Source organism: Bos indicus, chromosome 20, assembly GCF_029378745.1.
Source record: "Bos indicus isolate NIAB-ARS_2022 breed Sahiwal x Tharparkar chromosome 20, NIAB-ARS_B.indTharparkar_mat_pri_1.0, whole genome shotgun sequence".
In the NCBI taxonomy this organism is placed as follows: Eukaryota; Metazoa; Chordata; class Mammalia; order Artiodactyla; family Bovidae; genus Bos; species Bos indicus.
This window is the reverse complement of record NC_091779.1, coordinates 41,145,892-41,165,888: the sequence shown is the minus strand read 5'-3', so window position 1 is coordinate 41,165,888 and position 19,997 is coordinate 41,145,892. Positions and strand designations below refer to the sequence as shown.

The 19,997-nt window shown below is 41.4% G+C and overlaps 1 protein-coding gene across 3 annotated transcripts in view; it reads right to left on the bottom strand.

Moving 5' to 3' along the window:
* The window catches only part of ZFR (zinc finger RNA binding protein), an 83,785-nt gene extending 67,122 nt beyond the window's left edge, over positions 1-16,663 (bottom strand). For all 3 annotated transcript variants that reach the window (XM_070774791.1, XM_070774792.1, XM_070774793.1), the window contains exons 1-2: positions 16,512-16,663; positions 16,119-16,218 (exon numbers count right to left, since the gene is read on the bottom strand). In XM_070774791.1, the coding sequence (XP_070630892.1) occupies positions 16,119-16,218; positions 16,512-16,548 (137 nt within the window). In that variant the 5' untranslated portion in view covers positions 16,549-16,663. The remainder of the gene's footprint in view (positions 1-16,118; positions 16,219-16,511) is intronic.
* Between the last annotated feature and the right edge of the window lie 3,334 nt (positions 16,664-19,997).

The window sequence follows — 19,997 nt, the reverse complement described above, 5'->3', positions numbered from 1 at the left end:
GAAGATATTTTGAGATTAATAAAACAAAACAAAAAAATCTGTTCTTAGTAAACCCATATTAAAGGACATTCTCAAAGATATACTTCAGGAAGAAAGAAAATGATCTCAGGATGAATGAACGTTAAGTTAAAAAAAAAAAAAGTAAATTTGAAGGCAAATTTAAATAGTCACTGGCTATATAAGACAATTTTGTCCAAAAATTGTCACAGGGTTTAGAAAATCTAAAAACAACAGAAGCACAAAATGAGGAGGCAATTGATCAAAGTTAAAGCATTTTAAGTCCTTGTTCTGTTTAGGAGGTACTGTTAAGGTACCTTCCTAAACAGGTAAAGGTAAGGATTAACTTTGAAGTGAGGTGAAGTCGCTTAGTCGTGTCTGACTCTTAGCGACCCCATGGACTGCAGCCTACCAGGCTCCTCCATCCATGGGATTCTCTAGGCAAGAGTACTGGAGTGGGGTGCCATTGCCTTCTCCAGTAATATTTCTTTGAGCCCCCACGTTTTTTTGCAGGTGGCGGGGGGCAAGAATACTGGAGTGGGTTGCCATTCCCTTCTCCAGGAGATCTTCCCAACCCAGGGATTGAACCCGGGTCTCCTGCACTGTAGGCAGACGCTTTACCATCTGAGCCACCAGGAAATTAATTAACTTTAAATTAAAAATGTGAAATTTCTAGAGGAACCACCATAGGACAGATGCGGAATGTTTAATTTCTGACCTTGAAAGGCAATGAGGAGAAAAATAATCTCAAGAAAATGTAGGTAGCTTCTGTCACTTATATTATTAAATGTGCTTTTTTTTCCCTCTGGAAACTACTGTTGAGTGTATCTGTTTCAACTTTGGATAACACAGTAAAGTAACTGATAAAACATTTTTCCCCTTCTCTTGGCACACAAAACACAACCTTTCCATTAGCCCAAATTTAATGTTCAGCACTGTTGGACTCTTCTAGGTCAAATTATAGGATTTTCTATGTCTACAAAACTGTCAAATTTATCTTCTTTATATTTAATATTTTATAATGTTGAGAATGATGAAAAAAGACATACTACCTTTAGGAATTCCTTAAACTTGCTATGTCATGCTCTATTACCTTTACAATGCTATTAAAACAATAACTGCATCACTGCAGAATTTTGGAAGAAACTTAAAATTCAGGCTCTATTTTCTTCTTAAAAACAAGAACCAAAAAAATAATGAATCCTACAATTTCTACCAACTCATTAGATTTGTAGACTACAAGGGAGAAGGATGATTAAATATCCCAGTTGTGGATGTGACTGGTGATGGAAGTCAGTGACTGATGCTGTAAAGAGCAATACTGAATATGAAGATGGAATGTTAGGTTGACGAATCAAGGCAAATTTTAAGTGGTCAAACAGGAGATGGCAAGAGCAAACATCGACATCTTAGGAATCAGCGAACTAAAATGGACTGGAATGGGTGAATTTAACTCAGATGATCATTTTATCTACCACTGTGGGCAAGAATCCCTTAGAAGAAATGGAGTAGCCATCAGAGTCAACAAAAGAGTCTGAAATGCAGTACTTGGCTGCAATCTCAAAAATGACAGAATGATCTCTGTTCGTTCCTAAGGCAAACCATTCAGTATCACAGTAATCCAAGTCTATGCCGTGACCAGTAATGCTGAAGAAACTGAAGTTGAATGGTTCTATGAAGACCTACAAGACCTTCTAGAACACACACCCAAAAAATGTCCTTTTCATTATAGGGGACTGAAATGCAAAAGTAGGAAGTCAAGAGATACCTGGAGTAACAGGCAAATTTGGCCTTGGAGTACAAAACAAAGCAGGTCAAAGGCTAACAGCGTTGCCAAGAGAATGCACCGGTCACAGCAAACACCCTCCAACACAAGAGAAGACTACACATGGACATCACCAGATGGTCAATACAGAAATCAGACTGATTATATTCTTTGCAGCCAAAGATGGAGAAGCTCTATACAGTCAGCAAAAACAAGAGCAGATGACTGTGGCTCAGATCATGAACTCCTTGTTGCCAAATTCAGACTTAAATTGAAGGAAGTAGTTCCCTACTAGACCACTCAGGTTTGACCTAAATTAAATCCCTTACGATTATACAGTGGAAGGGACAAATAGATTGAAGGGATTAGATCTGATAGGCAGAGTGCCTGAAGAACTATGCACAGAGGTTCAGGATATTGTAAAGGAGGCAGGAATCAAGACCATCCGCAAGAAAAAGAAATGCAAAAAGGCAAAACTGTTGTCTGAGGAAGCCTTACAAATAGCTAAGGAAAGAAGAGAAGCTAAAGGCAAAGGAGAAAAGGAACAATATATCCCTTTGAATGCAGAGTTCCAAATAGCAGCAAGGGGACATAAGAAAGCCTTCCTTGGTGATCAATGCAAAGAAATAGAGGAAAACACTAGAATGGGAAAGACTAGAGATCTCTTCAAGAAAACTGGAGATACCAAGGGAAATTTCATGCAAAGATAGGCACAATTAAGGACAGAAATGTTACAGACCTAACAGAAGTAGAAGATATTAAGAAGAAGATAGAATATATTCTGTGGCAAGAATACACAGAAAAACTATATTAAAAAAAAATCTTCATAACCCAGGTAACCACGATGGCGTGATCACTCACCTAGAGCCAGACATCCTGGAGTTCGCAGTCAAGTGGGCCTTAGGAAGCTACACTACGAACAAAGCTAGTGGAGGTGATGGAATTCCAGTTGAGCTATTTCAAATCCTAAAAGATGATGCTGTGAAAGTGCTGCACTCAATATGTCAGCAAATTTGGAAAACTCAACAGTGGCCATAGGACTGGAAAAGGTCAGTTTTCATTCCAATCCCAAAGAAAGGCAATGGCAAAGAATGTTCAAACTACCATACAACTGCACTCATCTCACATGCTAGAAAGGTAATGCTCAAAATTCTCCAAGCCAGGCTTCAACAGTACGTGAACCGTGAACTTCCAGATGTTCAAGCTGGATTTAGAGAAGGCAGAGGAACCAGAGATCAAATTGCAAATATCCGCTAAATCACTTAAAAAGGAAGAGAGTTCCAGAAAAACATCTACTTCTGGTTTATTGACTACGCTAAAGCCTTTGACTGTGTGGATTACAACAAACTGTGGAAAATTCTTAAAAACATGGGAATACCAGACCACCTGATCTGCTTCCTAAGAAATCTGTATGCAGGTCAAGAAACAGTTAGAACTGGACATGGAACAACAAACTGGTTCCAAATAGGGAAAGGAGTAAGTCATGGCTGTATATTGTCACCCTGCTTACTTAACTTATATGCAGAGTACATCATGAGAAATATTGGGCTGGATGAAGCACAAGCTGGAATCAAGATTGCTGGGAGAGATGACACCACCCTTATGGCAGAAAGCAAAGAACTACAGAGCCTCTTGATGAGAGTGAAAGAGGAGAGTGAAAAACTTGGCTTAAAACTCAACATTTAGGAAACTAAGATCATGGCATCTGGTCCCATCCCTTCATGGCAAATAGATGGGGAAACAGTGGAAACAGTGTCAGACTTTATTTTTCTGGGCTCCAAAAATCATTGCAGATGGTGACAGCAGCCATGAAATTAAAAGATGCTTACTCCTTGGAAGGAAAGTTATGACCAACCTAGACAGCATATTCAAAAGCAGAGGCATTACTTTGCCAACAAAGGTCAGTCTAATCAAAGCTATGGTTTTTCCAGGAGTCATGTATGGATGTGAGAGTTGGACTATAAAGAAAGCTGAGCACTAAAGAATTGATGCATCTGAACTGTGGTGTTCAAGAAGTCTCTTGAGAGTCCCTTGGACTGCAAGGAGATCCAGCCGGTTCATCCTAAAGGAAATCAGTCCTGAATATTCATTGGAAGGACTGATGCTGAAGCTGAAACTCCAATACTTTGGCTACCTGATGTGAAGAACTGACTCCTTGGAAAAGACCCTGATGCTGGGAAAGATCAAAGGCAGGAGGAGAAGGGGACAACAGAGGATGAGATGGTTGGATGGCATCACCAATTCTATGGACATGAGTTAGAGTAAGCTCCGGGAGTTGGTGACAGACAGGGAAGCCTGATGTGCTGCAGTCCATGGGGTCACCAAGAGTCAGACATGACTGAGCGACTGAACTAAATACTGAATAAATTCAGGCTCTATTTTCTTCTTAAAAACTAGAACAAATAAAATAACCAATCCTACCATTTCTACCAACTCATCAGATTTGTAGACTACAAGGTCCGAGAGGGATGGTTAAATAGCATATGAACTGTTAACAGTTTTCTTGAGATCTTTTAACTCTCAATATTGTAGTGTTCTGTGTTTAGTCGCTCAGTCATGTCTGACTCTTAGGAACCCCATCAACTACAGACTGCAGGTTCCTCTACCCTTGGGGATTCTTCAGACAAGAACACAGGAGTGGGTTGCCATGCCCTCCTCCAGGGGATCTTTCCAACTGAGGGATCAAACCTAGGTCTCCCATATTGCAGGTGGATTCTTTACCATCTGAGCCACCAAGGAAGCCCAAGAATACTGAAGTGGGTAGCCTATCCTTTCTCCAATGATCTTCCTGACCGAGGAATCAACCAGGGTCTCTCTTGCATTACAAGTGGACTCTTTACCAGCTGAGCTACCACCAGGAGAAATGTCATTTGGATCCACTGAATCTCATTCTCTCCTTTTCAGTATTTTTGAGGTTATTTGACCATTTACATAAGAATAAGGGATAATGGAAAACTATTAGAAAACTTTCAATACGAATTAAAATTCTTATCCACATATAGATAAAATGGACCATATTTTCTAAACATAACTGCTCATCAACTTTAATGCATGAACGTGAAACATGTCCATCTGTAAATGCTAGTTCCACATTTTAAGTGTTTGTCTAATGAGTTCCAACTCTTCATTACTTCTGGTTCTTTCTACATTTGAATCGTCAACATACAATGCTTTAAAAAGTTTTGATATGTTTTATGGCTCATATTTTTCTGGAGAGAGAGAGATGATGATGATCATATTTGATTCATAACTGCAAAACATTATCAATTTTTTGTTCTGGAATTATCTAATAAATCTTTTAATTTCTACACCATCTATTTCCTTCCAACTACCTTTGTATACATATCTGCCTTGAAGATTTGTTCACTAATGCACCATACCGAGTAAATTTTAGTTCACAAACATCACAAAACAAGAAAGATTTCTGCCACATATACTTCTAGCAAAATGGGATGTTCCTAATATTGTCACAGAATATTACATAATGAGTCCTTCTTCTTAATTAGATGAGAATACTTTCTTTTCTTTATCCTTAGAAATATTGTTCGTTTACTGATTCTTCAGTGTGAAGAAACTCATCTCAGACAGTGGTCCCCAACCTTTTTGGCACCAGGGACCAGTTTCATGTAAGACAATTTTTCCACAAATGGGGGGAGGGAATGGTTTTGGGATGATTCAAGTGCATTACACTTATTGTGCACTTTATTTCTATTATTATTACATTGTAATATATAATGAATTAATTATACAATTGCCACCTGGGCTTCCCAGGTGGCACTAGTGGTAAAGAACTTGCCTGCCAATGCAGGAGATGGAAGAGATGCAGGTTTGATTTCTGGGTTGGGAAGATCCCCTGGAGGAGGAAACACAACCCACTCTAGTATTCTTGCCTGTGGAATCCCATGGACAGAGGATCCTGGCAGGCTACAGTCCACAGGGTCACAAAGAGTCGGACACAACTGAAGTGACTTAGCATGTACACATACAATTGTCATTCACTGACAGGGTTCTGACAGGAGTCTGCACGCAATTGATTGTGGTCTCTGTGCAGTCCAGCAACTGATTGTGGTCCCTGTGTAGTCAAATCTCTCCACTAATAATAATGTGTATTTGCAGTGGCTCACCGGCACTAGCATCACCTCAGCCCCTCCTCAGATCATCAGGCATTATTCTCACAGGAGGAGCTTTGCAGCTCCTATGAGAATCTAATACTTCTGCAGGTCTGACAGCAGGTGGGGCTCAGGTTTAAAGGGAGTGATGGGAGCCTCTGTTAAACACAGACAGAAGCTTCCCTCACTGGCCTGCCACTCACCTCCTGTGTGGCTGATTCCTAAGGGTCTGTGGCCTGGGGGATGGGGATTCCTGATCGAGGATATGGTATCTAAAGACCCTTATGCTGAGATTTTGCTCATGCAATCAATTTCACCATTATCATTTGTCTTGAGTAGTGTCCTTTTGTTCTTGCATTCATCTTATTTATGTAAAAACTGTCAAATATTTTCTTGTGTTAACTTTCTTATCTTTTGACAGCATGAACAGAGAATGACTAATTCTGACTCCTCAATTGTGTTGAAGGAAAACTAAAAGCCAACAATTAAAGGTAGTGTCTCTCTCTTCTTTCATACCATCTTGAAAGATGCAAAATGTTGGGCAATGCAATATCTTCCACTTATTTCACTACCGTACCATCCTTCGAGGTGCTTCCAAAACCATTTTGCTATTGCATTACTTTTTTTTTTAGCATAGCTGGAAATGAGTGATGAGTAAAGAGGGAATAATCTTTTTCCTCTTTTTTTTAGGATCACGAAATAGCAAAATGTTTCAAGAAACAGGAAAACAAGATCACTAAGATTCCATACTCTAAATCTTAAACTTATAAAAAAAGATCTAGTGGATCCATATGGTAATTGAGATAAAATAAATTTTATTCCATTTTGAAAATAAGCGAACAGTTTTCTTTGGAAGACATCTAAAAGAAAGTCATGCAATGCTGGATGAAGGTGAAAGAGGAGAGTGGAAAAGCTGGCTTAAAACTCAATATTCAAAAACCTAAGTTCATGGCATCCGGTTCCATCACTTAATGGAAAATAGATGGAGAAACAATGGAAACAGTGACAGACTTTATTTTCTTGGGCTCCAAAATCACTGCAGATGGTGACTGCAGCCATGAAATTAAAAGACACTTGCTCCTTGCAAGAAAAGCTATGACCAACATAGACAGCAAATTAAAAAGCAGAGACATTTACTTTGCCAACAAAAGTCCATCTAGTCAAAGCTATGGTTTTTCCAGTTGTCATGTATGGATGTAAAGAGTTGGACAATAAAGAAGGCTGAGTGCCGAAGAATTGGTGCTTTTGAACTGTGGTGTTGTAGAAGACTCTGAATTCAGAGTCCCTTGGACTGCAAGGAGATCAAACCAGTCAATTCTAAAGGAAATCAATCTTGAATATTCATTAGAAGGACTGATACAGAAGCTCCAATACTTTCGCCACCTGATGCAAAGAGCCGCTCATTAGAAAAGACCCTGATGCTGGGAAAGACTGAAGGCAGGAGGAGAGGGGGATGACAGAGGACAAGATGGTTGGATGGCATCACAGACTCAGTGGACATCAGTCTGAGCAAGCTCCAGGAGATGGTGGTCAGGGAGGCCTGGCGTGCTGCAGTCCATGGGGTGGCAAAGAATCCGACACAACTGAGCAACTGAACAATGAGCAACACCCTACTCTTCATGTCAGTTTTTCTTTTTTTTTTAACTAGTATTGTTTTCAGAATTTTTTGGGTATCATCTGAATAATGAACTGTAAGTCTATACAATAAGACCCCCAAATCCTCTAAATGTGAAGCTAGGATAACCAGATATTCTGAAAGTAAGGGTTAGCAAATGAAGGATTTTAAGCATAAGAGTATTTTGATTAAATTTATAGTAACTATGTCTGCTTATAGTAAAAAATGGTTTGTGATGGGTAGAACTGGGGTAGTGAGAGTAGCAATAAAATCATCTTCATAAACCGTATCACTCTTTGCCCTACTTCCCTGGTGGCTCAGAGGGTAAATGCCTACAATGCGGGAGACCCGGGTTTGATCCCTGGGTGGGGAAGATCCTCTGGAGAAGGAAATGGCAACCTACTCCAGGACTCTTGCCTGGAAAATCCCATGGACGGAGGAGCCTGGTAGGCTACAGTCCATGGGGTCGCAAAGAGTCAGACACGACTGAGCGACTTCACACACGTATGTATTTTTAAAAGGCTCATTGTTTTTTCTATCAAAAAGTATTATTCTTCAAATTTCAAGTTCTCTGCCCATTTAATGCAGACTACTATACCAGTATAATGCAATTATACATTATCTTTTTCAAGAAATAAAAAATTAATTCAAAATTTTATTTTCACTTCTTTTATCTTTAAACACAGTGCCTCCCAATATTTTAAGCCCATTTAACCTCTTGGACCCTCAAGAATTTATTTGTGGATAAACAACAAAGTCCTCCTGTATAGCACAGGGACCTATATTCAATATCCTGGGATAAACTATAATGGAAAAGACCATAAAAAAGTATGTTTGTATGAGTATAACTGAGCCACTTTGCAGTACAGCAGAAATACAGCATTGTAAATCAACCATACTTCAACAAATTTTTTTTAAAAAATTATTTGAGTACTAAGTTAAACTACAAAACCTATTTTATGCAAAATTTTATGCTTGTCTTTCTGTAGCTCCAAAAAAAGTCAGATTCTAGTTTTTCTATAATGGCTGCCCATGAAAATTAAAGCAATGCTTTTGATAACTGTCAATTCTTTACTTGGCCTCTCTAAAGCCTTAATATTGCTGACTACTTTATCTTCTTTAGGTTTTTATGAACACTACATTCTCCTAGCTCTCTGTTCACCACCACCCTGGCCCAGTTATTTGTTTCTTCTTTCTCTGGCTCTACTTTCAACACCGAAGTTCCCCAAGTTTGTAATCCTGACTCTCTTTTTTCCCCCCACTCATTCAAAAAAAGTTTACTAAATGTTTAAATGTTTGATGCATGACAAGTAGTTCCTCTGGTTCATCCATACTCACAGCTACAATGGTGGATTCACCACCATATATGGCTAATATTCACATTTACTCTACGACCCGTATCCCAATTCTGAGCTCCATTTCCAAATGCCTACTAAATATTCTGAGCACCTTACAAATGTTATCTCTTTGAATTCTCAAACCATAATGGAGAATGTAGAGGCCTCCTGGGATGCTGATAATGTTGTTTCTTGATCTGGGTACTGATTATACAGTGGTGCCCAGCTTCTGACATTTCATCAAGCTATACTCTTATTATATGTGTTCTTTTCATATATATCACACTTCAAGGTAGAATTTTTCAAAAAATTCCAATCCTATGAGATAATTATTAGTATTATATCTAATTTATAGATGAAGAAACTCAAGTACCAAAGGACTGTTTGCCCAATGTCACATGGAAACTAGTAGAGGGAGCCAGGACTTCAGAACCAACCAACTACCAACCATATTAAGAATTTAATTCAAGAATTTTCTGGCAGTCCAGTGGTTAGGACTCTGTGTTTTCATTGCTGAGGGCACATGTTCAATCCCTGGGGAACTAAGTCCCTACATGCCGCATGGTGTGTCCAAAAAAACCTACACAAACCAAAAAAGAATTTAATTCCTTCTTGCCTTGGCCAACACATTTTGTCTAAAATTACCCTGCCTCGATTTTCAGAATACCGTGAAGACTACCTCAAACCCCATAGTTGAAATACTTCAATTCCCCATTTAAGCATTTTATTAAAAATCAGTACGATCGTTACCATGGCAGAGTTACCTGTAGGTATACCTGCCCCTACTCTCATTTTCCAGCAGAGTAAACTCCTTGAGAGCAGGGACTATGCGTACTGCAAGTTACTCCCTACAAATGCATTTTAATGTACTTATTACATGAGGAGACTAATATTAAAAAAACAAAAAGTCAAATGTTCTTTATTTCAATAATTTGCCCTGTGTAAGGGTGAATTAAGAGCTGCACTGTACACAGCTTTCAGAAAACACTAAGCAATGTTGTTCTTAGAACGACGACCCCAATTACGATAGAGTGATGCCAAGGACAGTGTATGGATAAGTACCGTAGGCACACTCCCCACCTTTCATCTCTTTCTAGTAATTCTAACATACTTTGTCAGTTACTACATTTACAAGCTGAAGGACTGTTTTCTGATTATCCTGATTATTTATTTCTGAATAACAATTTGGTTGATTTGCTTTTTTTGACAAGTATCTCTACTTCAACAGCCATATATTCTAATCCACTGCCTGTAAGCACACATCTATTTCTGGGATCTCTACTATAAGCCAACGATCTGTCTGTCCCTCTACCAATACCACATTTTCCTGTTTAATAACATCTGCTAATATGCATGATATCATGACAAGACTGTCTTGACTACTTTTGGACAAATACTCTCTTCACTGTCAACCTAAGAATTTCTTTATCAAGTTAACCCAAAAAGTCTGCGGGTTTTTATTGGAGTTACATTAAATATATGGACTACTCAGAAGAAAACTGATTAACTTGATAGTATTGATTTTTTTTCACTCCATGAACACAGCCCATCTTCATGTATGTCTTCTTTTATGTTCTTTATAGCCTATTTTATTTTTTCCTTAAAATGTTCTGCATTATCTCATTAGTTTTAGATCTACTTAATAGATTTTATGGCTATGTACAAAAAACTTATTTGAAATATAATTACCTAATCTGACATTGATGAAACATGACTGTTACCAATATTTCCCTGATCTTAGATTCAGGAAATCTGAATTCTTATTATTTCTCATATTTGTCTGTTAATTATAATCATGTTACTTGCAAGTAATTAAAAATTTGGAGGTCTCTATTAAACTGACACTGAAACTGAGGCTGCCAACTGATACTCAAGTATCTACTTTTAACATTGAGATGCTGCTCCTGCTGCTGCTGAGTTGCTTCAGTCGTGTCTGATTCTGTATGACCCCATAGACAGCAGCCTACTAGGCTCCTCCGTCCCTGGGATTCTCCAGGGGATTCTCCAGGCAAGAACACTGGAGTGGGTTGCCATTTTCTTCTACATTGAGATGATGAAACTCCATATATCAAATGTAGGATAGATATCAACTAAGGATAGCTTTTAGAACCCTTTTAATATTATTATGCAAATCTCTGCTGAAAACTAGCATGGGTAAAGTACCTATTGAAAATCAGGCACTAGGCCAGGAAGTTTTATATTTAATCTTCACCTCAAGGCAAGTCAGCTGAAGAAACCAAGTCGTAGAAAAATTAAGGGACTTGGACAAGTGCCTAAAGAGACAAGAGATTCAAATCCAAAGTGTGACTAGCTGATTCCCTTTTCTTTATAGTATACTGTGAAGCAGGTTACAAAAGCAAAAGCACAGTCAAGAATACACTTTAAGCATTCTATAGAGTGCTATTTTGGCTCACACTGCCCTTAAGGCTATTAATAACACATACAGGACACATCCCTGTAATAGCACTAATCCTTTTGGAAAGAAAATGTTCATTATTTCAAATTCATTCATGCAATATGAACCCTAAGATCTCTAATTCAACAATGGAAGAGTTAATATAATTAGCAGCTGCAGTAAAATTTTTTCGGTAGAGCCAGTAAATTTCCATCACTAACATTGGTTTCAAAAACCTGTTCATCTGGTTTTTTCACAGTCTCAGTTAGTGACCTTACTGGTGTTACTTTTATTCTTTCCTCCAAGATACAATATTCTTAACTCTACATTCCAATAAAAAGGAAAAAAGAGAAGAAAAAAAAAGAAAATTCACTGGCTAATCAGTCTATTTAAGTTACCTTAGTGATGTGAAGAGATACTCATCCTTTAGGAACAGATGTCCTAAAGACATCTCAAGAATCACTAGATGAGATGACTAGCAGATATTTAAGCTAATATCCAGACAACAGTCAAAATCCACCTAAACATTTATTATTTAAGAATATTATTATTCTAAGATATGGGGGCAATTATCTTGGATCATTATACAATCATTACTCAAGTTTTTGAACTCAATAAATTCTAGATATTAAAAGGGTAAAAAATGTTGCCAAATGATTATTTTAAATAGCTAACTTTATTGAAGGTAGAATAACATTCAGGTAAGAATTATACACAAAGAAAGTTTAAGCACAAGCTAAAGATTCAGGTTATGCAGGAAACAGACAAGTATCTTGAGTAGATAGAAAGGTGACAAGAACTGAAACATCCATGGCTTTTCTAAGGAATAAGAGAAACTGGCTGTTTAAAACTCTCAAAGAAAAGATTATGTCCTATTAATAGTAAACTATAATGAGATTACGTTAGTTTGTATTATAGTGTATTTGTTTATGCCACAAAATTCCTTAAAAAACTGAAGAACTTCTATGAGAACTTCTGTATAACTCCCAGTAAGAGAGGAAAAAACTGATTTGATCCTATAAAACATTAATTTTTAGCAAATTTTTTCCACTGAGAATTATCTTCCTCACATTCTTTGCTACGGTAAGTCCTTACAACTGTTAAAATTGTTTTCTCCCTAATTTATTATAAAATTATGTCTAAAAGTTTTAAAGTATATCTTCTCAAACAAAAACAAGTACTGCACTGAAGTAGGTACCTATCCAACCAAGTTCTCTTTCTGCCATGAAGCCATTCCAATTTTTTTCACCATGCCTGAAATCTGCTTTGTCCTGCACACCCCAAATAAACATTCTACCAGAAACATATACATATAAACACAATAATTAATAATTTTTTTGATTTTGTAATTTCCAAGGGGGAAAAAAGCACATGAATGGTAAGAAAACGAAAAGATTACATTTACAATAGTGGCCAAATGGCACAATAGGTTTATTTAGTAGCGTTAGAAGAAATACAAAAAGAAAAAAAAAAAAAGAAATACAGAAAGCAGGAGGAAAAATAATTCAGTAGCTGATGGAACATGTAGCATAAAGACTGAGTAAATGCTTATCACAAAATATCTAATATGCATTATACAAAAGAAAAACTTGGTTTATCTAAAAATTATTAGTAGCAGGACTTATATTCTTATAACATCTCTTAAAGAACCTTGCTATTTAGTATACCATTATAAATCTCAAATACTAACAAGCAAAAAGAAAGCTTAAACTTAAAATAAATTTAATCAAATACCTTACATAGCTGTAACCAAGAAAACTAAGAACCACAATTAAACCTAGACTTAAGAAATAGTTACTTTCAGTTATCTGTACTCTACGACAGGTGAAGCCAATTATTCATGTAATCCAACAGGTAAATGTTTAAGATTTCCTTGAGTTTACATCCTTTAAATTAAAAAAAAAAAAAAAAGTATATTTTTGAAAAGTAATCTGTGGTCTTCCATGTCTGAAAGTTGTATTTTAATGATTTCTAGACAGGAAGAAAGATGAACATCATCACTGCATTTTTTGCATACGCTTTTACTATTATTTGTTGATCCTCCTTGAACAAGTGTTAGCATTATTGAATCTGATTTCTTTCCATTAAAAACAAACAATTCCATGTACTATGTTATGTACAAGGATAAAGTATCTTAAAAATCCAGGTTCGATACACAATACTGGATGCTTGGGGCTGGTGCACTGGGAAGACCCAGACCTGGGATGGTATGGGGAGAGAGGAGGGAGGAGGGTTCAGGATGGGGATCACGTGTATACCTGTACGGGGAGACAGGAGGGAGGAGGGTTCAGGATGGGGAACATGTGTATACCTGTGGCAGATTCATGTTGATATATGGCAAAACCAATACAATACTGTAAGTTTAAAAAAAAAAAAAAAGAACAGGAACCAAAAAAAAAAAAAAAATTAGTTTTGCCAATATATGCATAAATAAGTAACGTCAAAAGACTAGTCTTTTCTCATTAAAGTGTTAGTCGCTCAGGCGTGTCAGACTCTTTGCAACCCCATAGACTGTAGCCTACCAGGCTCCTCAGTCCATGGTATTCTCCAGGCAAGAATAATGGAGTGGATTGCCATTTCCTTCTCCAGGAGATCTTTCTGACCCAGGGGTGGAACCCGGGTCTTCAGTATTAGACACACATAAATATATAACAATCAGTTTAATATTTTGGATTGACATAACAGTTTACTAAAACTATTAAGATTCAAAGTAAAAAACAACAAAAAAAACTATAGAAATTCTGTAATAGCTTCCTATAATGGGATAAAATACATATATGCAAATATTTTCATCAAAAAGTGATTACCTTTAAATTGGCATTTCCTCCCCTCATTTCTATCTATAGGTTTACATTAGAAAAAAAACTTCAAACTGCCACAAAGAACTCACTACGTTTTCAGTAAACAGTTAATAAATAATCCAACAAATCTATCATCACTCTGGAAACAGTATAACAGAAAAATAGTGTTAATTAAAATTTAAGTGGTTAAATAGTCTTGTCTAGAACACATAGTACTTGGTACCAGTAGATTTAGGACACAGATGCTCATTAGTTATCTCTTATTTCCCAGAGAAAGAAAAATGGCTTGATTTTTCTCTCTTCACGATATTATCAGCTGTTTAAAGTAGCTGAAACTTCGCCAGTGTTTAACGATCACAACTTTTAAGCAAAGACTTTTTTTTTTTTTTTTTTAACGTTTTTGCTCCAATAATCTGTCATCTCAATCCTTTTTCTGCAAGTAAGCTTCAAGGTAAAAGGACTTGTAAAAGACGCCACATGCGTTCAAGGCATTCAACAACTAGTAAAATATCAATTTCATCAATAAAATATTTATACATCTCTTAAAAATCAATGGTGTCTTAAACATTGAGTGATTTTAATCAGCAGTGGGTTTTTTTTTAAGTGATACATAAAATAATGACACCCTTTCCTTTACAATATATGGTGGTGTTTAGTTGCTACTCCTGTCTGCCTCATTTACAACCCCATGGACTGTAGCCCGCCAGGCTCCTCTCTCCATGGCATTTCCCAGCAAGAATACTGGAGTGGGTTGCCATTTCCTTCTCCAGGGGATCTTCCCTACCCAGGGGTCGAACCGAATCTCCGGTATTGGCAGGCGGATTCTTTACCGCCTAGCCACCAGAGAAGTGCTTGCAAGGCACAGCATCTTATTATTCCATGAAATACGGCAATTGTGTTTCAGAATTACAAGTTTTAACCACAAAAGACACTTTATTTTACAGATGAGGAAAATGACAGCTCAATTAAGAGATACTCCCACTGTCATAAAATCAGGAGCAAAATAGATTGGAACTCAGGTCTTCCAGTTCCCAGTGATGTCCTTTCCATTAGAGCACCCACCTTCTGAAGTGAATGACGTGAGAAAACTATCTAGGTTTTAAATTGCCTACTACACAGATATCTAATATAATCTTTCTATATATAAAAAGTTGGTCACTTAGGAGCCCTGTATGCTTATAGCCTGAATCTAGAGCCTCTCAGAGTGACTCAAAAGTAACAAAATCTAGTTTTTTTCTTTCTTTTGAGAAGATACATAACGAACTACTGACATTTCAGAAATTAGAGCTTCCCTTAAGGTAGAGATTTCATATGGGGCATTTCACTAACTCTGTACCTCACTAGCCCTTTTCATTTCTCCGGAGGAGAAAGATCCGCCCAGGGGAATTACCGGCCCACCTGGAGCCTAATCGCAATAGCTCCAACAAGGCAGTGGACTCATTTGTCAGCACTAGAAACTTCGCGCATCTTTTCCAGTCTGCCAGCTACACAATTCACAGGTGGTTGGTGTGTTTACCTCTCTCCTCACGGGGAAAACTAAATCAACCTAATGAATGCGATGACACCCGCAGTTGGTTTTGCGGGGCTCGGGTGGAGGGCCAGGTGAGATCACGGGACGCAGGAGGCGCCGAGAAAACGACACGTTATCTGGGCTCGGGGACCCGAACACCCGGCGAGCAGAGGCAGCGCGCGGGCCGGGGCGACCCCCACTCCCTCAGAGAAGCCCTCGCCCACTCTCTCCATCCCCAAGTGGGAGGGGGAGCGGAGGTGGGGACCTGCCCGCGGGGCGGGGGGACCGCAGGGGCCTCGGCCTCCGCTCCCTCCCTCAGCCCGCCGGGCGGGGGCGGCGGCGCGGCTCCGAAGCCGCGGGAGGCCATTTTAGCTGCGGGGCCGCCGAAGGCCCGGGCGGCCCTCCGCGGCCCCCAGCCTCGCCGTCCCCTCGCTCCCGCCCCGGGCCGGGAGAGGCCGCGGGCCTGGCCTGCCACGGGCCGGGACTCCGAGGGGTGGGGAGTGGGGGCGGGCGCGGGGGTGTCGCGTCGGCGGGATCCCGGCGGAGGGGCGGGCAGGGGGAGAGGAGGAAAAGAGCGGGGAGCCGTTACCTATACTGGGCCGCAGCCGCCGCCGCCGCCGCCCCGCTGTGGGTGAATCCAAAGTAGTTGCCGGTCGCCATTTTGGCATCTTCCCCCAGCCGGCTGGGCACTGCGGCGGGCAAGGAGAGTCGGGTCCCATGGCGGGAGAAGAGGCGCCGAGGGGCAGAGACGCCGAGGGAGGGAAGGGGAGAGAGAGAGAGAGGCGCCGTGAGAAGCCGCCCTCGCCGGGCCGCGGCCGCGCCGCCTCCCCCTCCCGCCTCGCACTCCCTCACTCACTCGCACGCCCGGGTGGCGGCGGCCGCCGCCTCCTCCCCGGAGCCTGCCCCAACCCCCGCGCCTCCCCGCTGCCCCGGGCCGGGGAAGAGGCCGGGCGGGGACCCCTGAGGGGCACATTATACTCACCATAGGTGAAAGAAACTACAGGGCATATGGGAATCATGGGCTCGGGCTGCTGCTGCTGAACTCTGAACTCTCACCCGCTGCCTCCCTCCTCAGCCCCGCTCCTCCTCAGCGGAGAACAGACCGCCGCCTCCCGCTGCACTGCGCAGGCGCGCCCGCGCGCGGCACCCTGGGAGCTGTAGTCCCGCCGCCTTCGCGGCTCGGGCGGGCGCGTGCCGGGCCTCAGCCGAGGCGGGCCAGGGGCTTCCTCCGAGAGAGGCGGGTCTGGCTTCCTCCGCGGTGGTGACCGGGCGAATCGCCTCGGGCCAGTCGAGAGGAGGAGTCAGAGAGAGTGACTGGAGAGAGTGACGTCTACCAGTCTTTTCTTCTTACTTTTCACTTCTTTTTACTGTTGCGTGTGCATCTGTTTTTCTCCCTTTCAGCCCTTCTCCAACCCTTGCACTTTTCATCAGGATTTGAACTGGACTAATCTGGATTCTTTTTCTCTGTATTTCTCTCATTCCCGCTTCTTGTCCTTAGCCTTTGAAGTGGAGAGGGAGAGACGGGGAGGGGAGAAAGAGAAAAAGAATGGCAGGTGTGCTATTGCGTTGGCTACCCCTTCCGAATTAATCTCTTCCGGTCGCCTTTCTCCACTCGCGCCCACTCCCTTGATTCCGAGGACGTGTATGAAGCCTCCACAAAGCGTCAGGTCCCGTTCTGGGTACCGGAGATAGAGCAGTGAGCAAAACAAAGTCCCCGTTCATACGGAATTTACCTTCTGGGAAACGGGGAGGGGGGTGGTGGTGAAATTCAGACAATAGCCAAATAGTCTGTCGGCTGGTTGATTGCAGCTTAAAGAATAAAGCAGGGTAGGAGTTAGAGAGCGAGGGAGAGAGCGAGGGTGTGGTTAGGGACGCCGTCGAGTAGAGCTCCAGGAAGTGAAGAGATAAACCTGATGTAGATGGTTGCGGGAAGAACTGCAAATGGAGAGCCCTAAGGCAGGAGTGTTCAAGAGCATCAAGGAAGTTAGTCTGGCTGGAGTCGAGTGACAGGGAGTCGGGATCATAACGGTCTGCTAAGAGAGCCTAATCTGTCAGGGTCAGGACAGGAGGGTACTCTTCCCCCCGTGCAGGCGTGTCTTTGTTCCCTCTGCTTTCTCACTGTTTTTTTCAACCATTCTCTTTGCTCTTGCAATCCCTCGTCGGATTGTTTCTATTTCTCCCACCTTATCTCGTTTCCTGCCTTCCGTCAGTGCCTAGGTGCTGCACTTCACCTCTTCTTCACGGTGTTCACGCCCATCCCCCAGACCCTCTGCTTGGTGTCTGTTCAGTCCCGTCCCGACTCTGGACTGTGGCCCCTCTATCCACAGGATTTTCCAAGCAAGGTTACTGGAGTGGGTTACCGCTGGGGAATCTTCCCGACCTAAGGGATCGTACCTGCGTCTCTTGGGTCTCCTGCATTGGCAATCAGATTCTTTACCACTAGGCACCTGGGAAGCCGTCTCCTGCCAGAGCAGAGATAATACCTCAGTTCTTATTTGTGCCGATCCTTCTCCCCCCGACCCCCATACCTCCTACAAAGGCACAGGTTCTGAAATCCTGTCTGCATTATCCTCTTACTCTTTTCAAAAAACAGAAATGTAGTATATGTGAGATAAGTCAATGTCATTGTTTCTGAGAATGCAGATGTTTCCCCAGGCAAAAGTTATTTGTGCTCCAAGTGTGTTGCTGGGGGGTGGGGGTGGGGTGGGGGAATCTCCTTCACTGGGGATATTGCGTTTTAAAAGTAATTTGCCTTGAACTTCAGGGAGCAATCAAGCCTTCAAGGTGCTGACTGTAACTGCTTTGATAAATTTGCACTATTAGTTGCTAGGCTACTTGAATAAAACTGGCGGAGAAAAGACAGGTGTTAATCACGTGACCAAGAAGGTTCTTTTTTGGCCAGTTTTGTCCTTGGTTGCTTGGCAGGCATTTGAGGATAGAAGAGGACTGTGGGCACACCCCAATGAGCAGGCAGGTAACTGGAAAGAGGGGGGCATGCCTTTTCTCTTTAGTAACTATTCCTAAAGATCAGGGTAGGTGTGGCACCAGGAAAGGCCTCGACTTGTCCCTGACTTGGGTTTATTTAAGGAAGGAGTTTTGGAAGCAGCTGGGAATCAAGAAGACTCAGGTCCTTTTCCGGGGCATTTAGTAGTGGAATGACCTGAGCACATTGTTTAGCCTTTCTGAACCTATATGACTAGAACAACAATAACCCTCACAGGATTCTGGTGGGGTTTCAATGAAGTAGCATTTCTATAAAACAACAGTCCTTCACACTTCAGACGGACTGATGGGTTCAAAATGCAAATGTGATCAAAGCCCTCTGTGCTTCACCTCCCTCTTAGGATAAATCAAAAGTTCCACATGGCTTACAAGCCCTGTGTGGTCTGACCTTGCCACCTCTTCAGCATCTTCTTTCTGTTAACCAAAATAGTGTGTGGGTCTGGCTGCTTGTTACTCAAAAGCCAATAAACAGGTCAGCTTGGTGGAAAGGAAAGTTTGCTTTATTTCAGATGCTGGCAACTGGGGGGTGGTGTGGGGAGCAAGGGCATATGTCCAAAGGCTGACTCCCCCAACCCTGATGAGCAGGGGGTGAGAACTTTTATAGACACATTTTGGGGGCGGAGGGTGCTACATGCAGAAACAGCACAGTCTTCTCTGACAGTCCTCTTCAAATTGTTCATCAGTGGTCTGACCAGCATCATCTTGGTTGTTTTAGGTATACAGTTAATCTTCAGTTCCAGGGTCCATTTGTTCCCATTTCTTTGTGGCTAGTTCTTGGTATTGTGGAAGCTCTTGTCCTGGGGACAGTCTGGTCATCATGTAGTTAACTTCTCCACCTGGTGTTTTGGTATCTATAAGACAGCTCACAGGATATGCCTGAGAATATTATCTCTAGCCCTTGAGAAAAAGTTAGTTTCTTGGCTATGCTTAATGACTACATTATTATTATTTAATCTCCTTTGACTGTCTTACTTTGTTTTAGTATGTCTCACTTATCTGATTAAACTTATTTTTTGACTAAAGTTTTCCACAGACAAAAGGCAGGCAGAGGACATGGGTGGAGGGGTGGATTGGAAGGACTGTAGGGCCCCGCCCCATTTTACTCCTGATTCTCTCCATTCCAGCTTCCTTAGCCTGCTATTTACCATGCTCTGTCCCACCCCACTCCAGTACTCTTGCCTGGAAAATCCCATGGATGGAGGAGCCTGGTGGGCTGCAGTCCATGGGGTCTGCTAAGAGTCGGATACAACTGAGTGACTTTCACTTTCACTTTTCACTTTCCTGCATTGAAGAAGGAAATGGCAACCCACTCCAGTGTTCTTGCCTGGAGAATCCCAGGGACAGGGGAGCCTAGTGGGCTGCCGTCTGTGGGGTCACACAGAGTCGGACACGGCTGAAGTGACTTAGCAGCAGTAGCAGCAGCAGTCCCACCCCAGGACTATCATGTTCTTGCCTAGAATGTTCT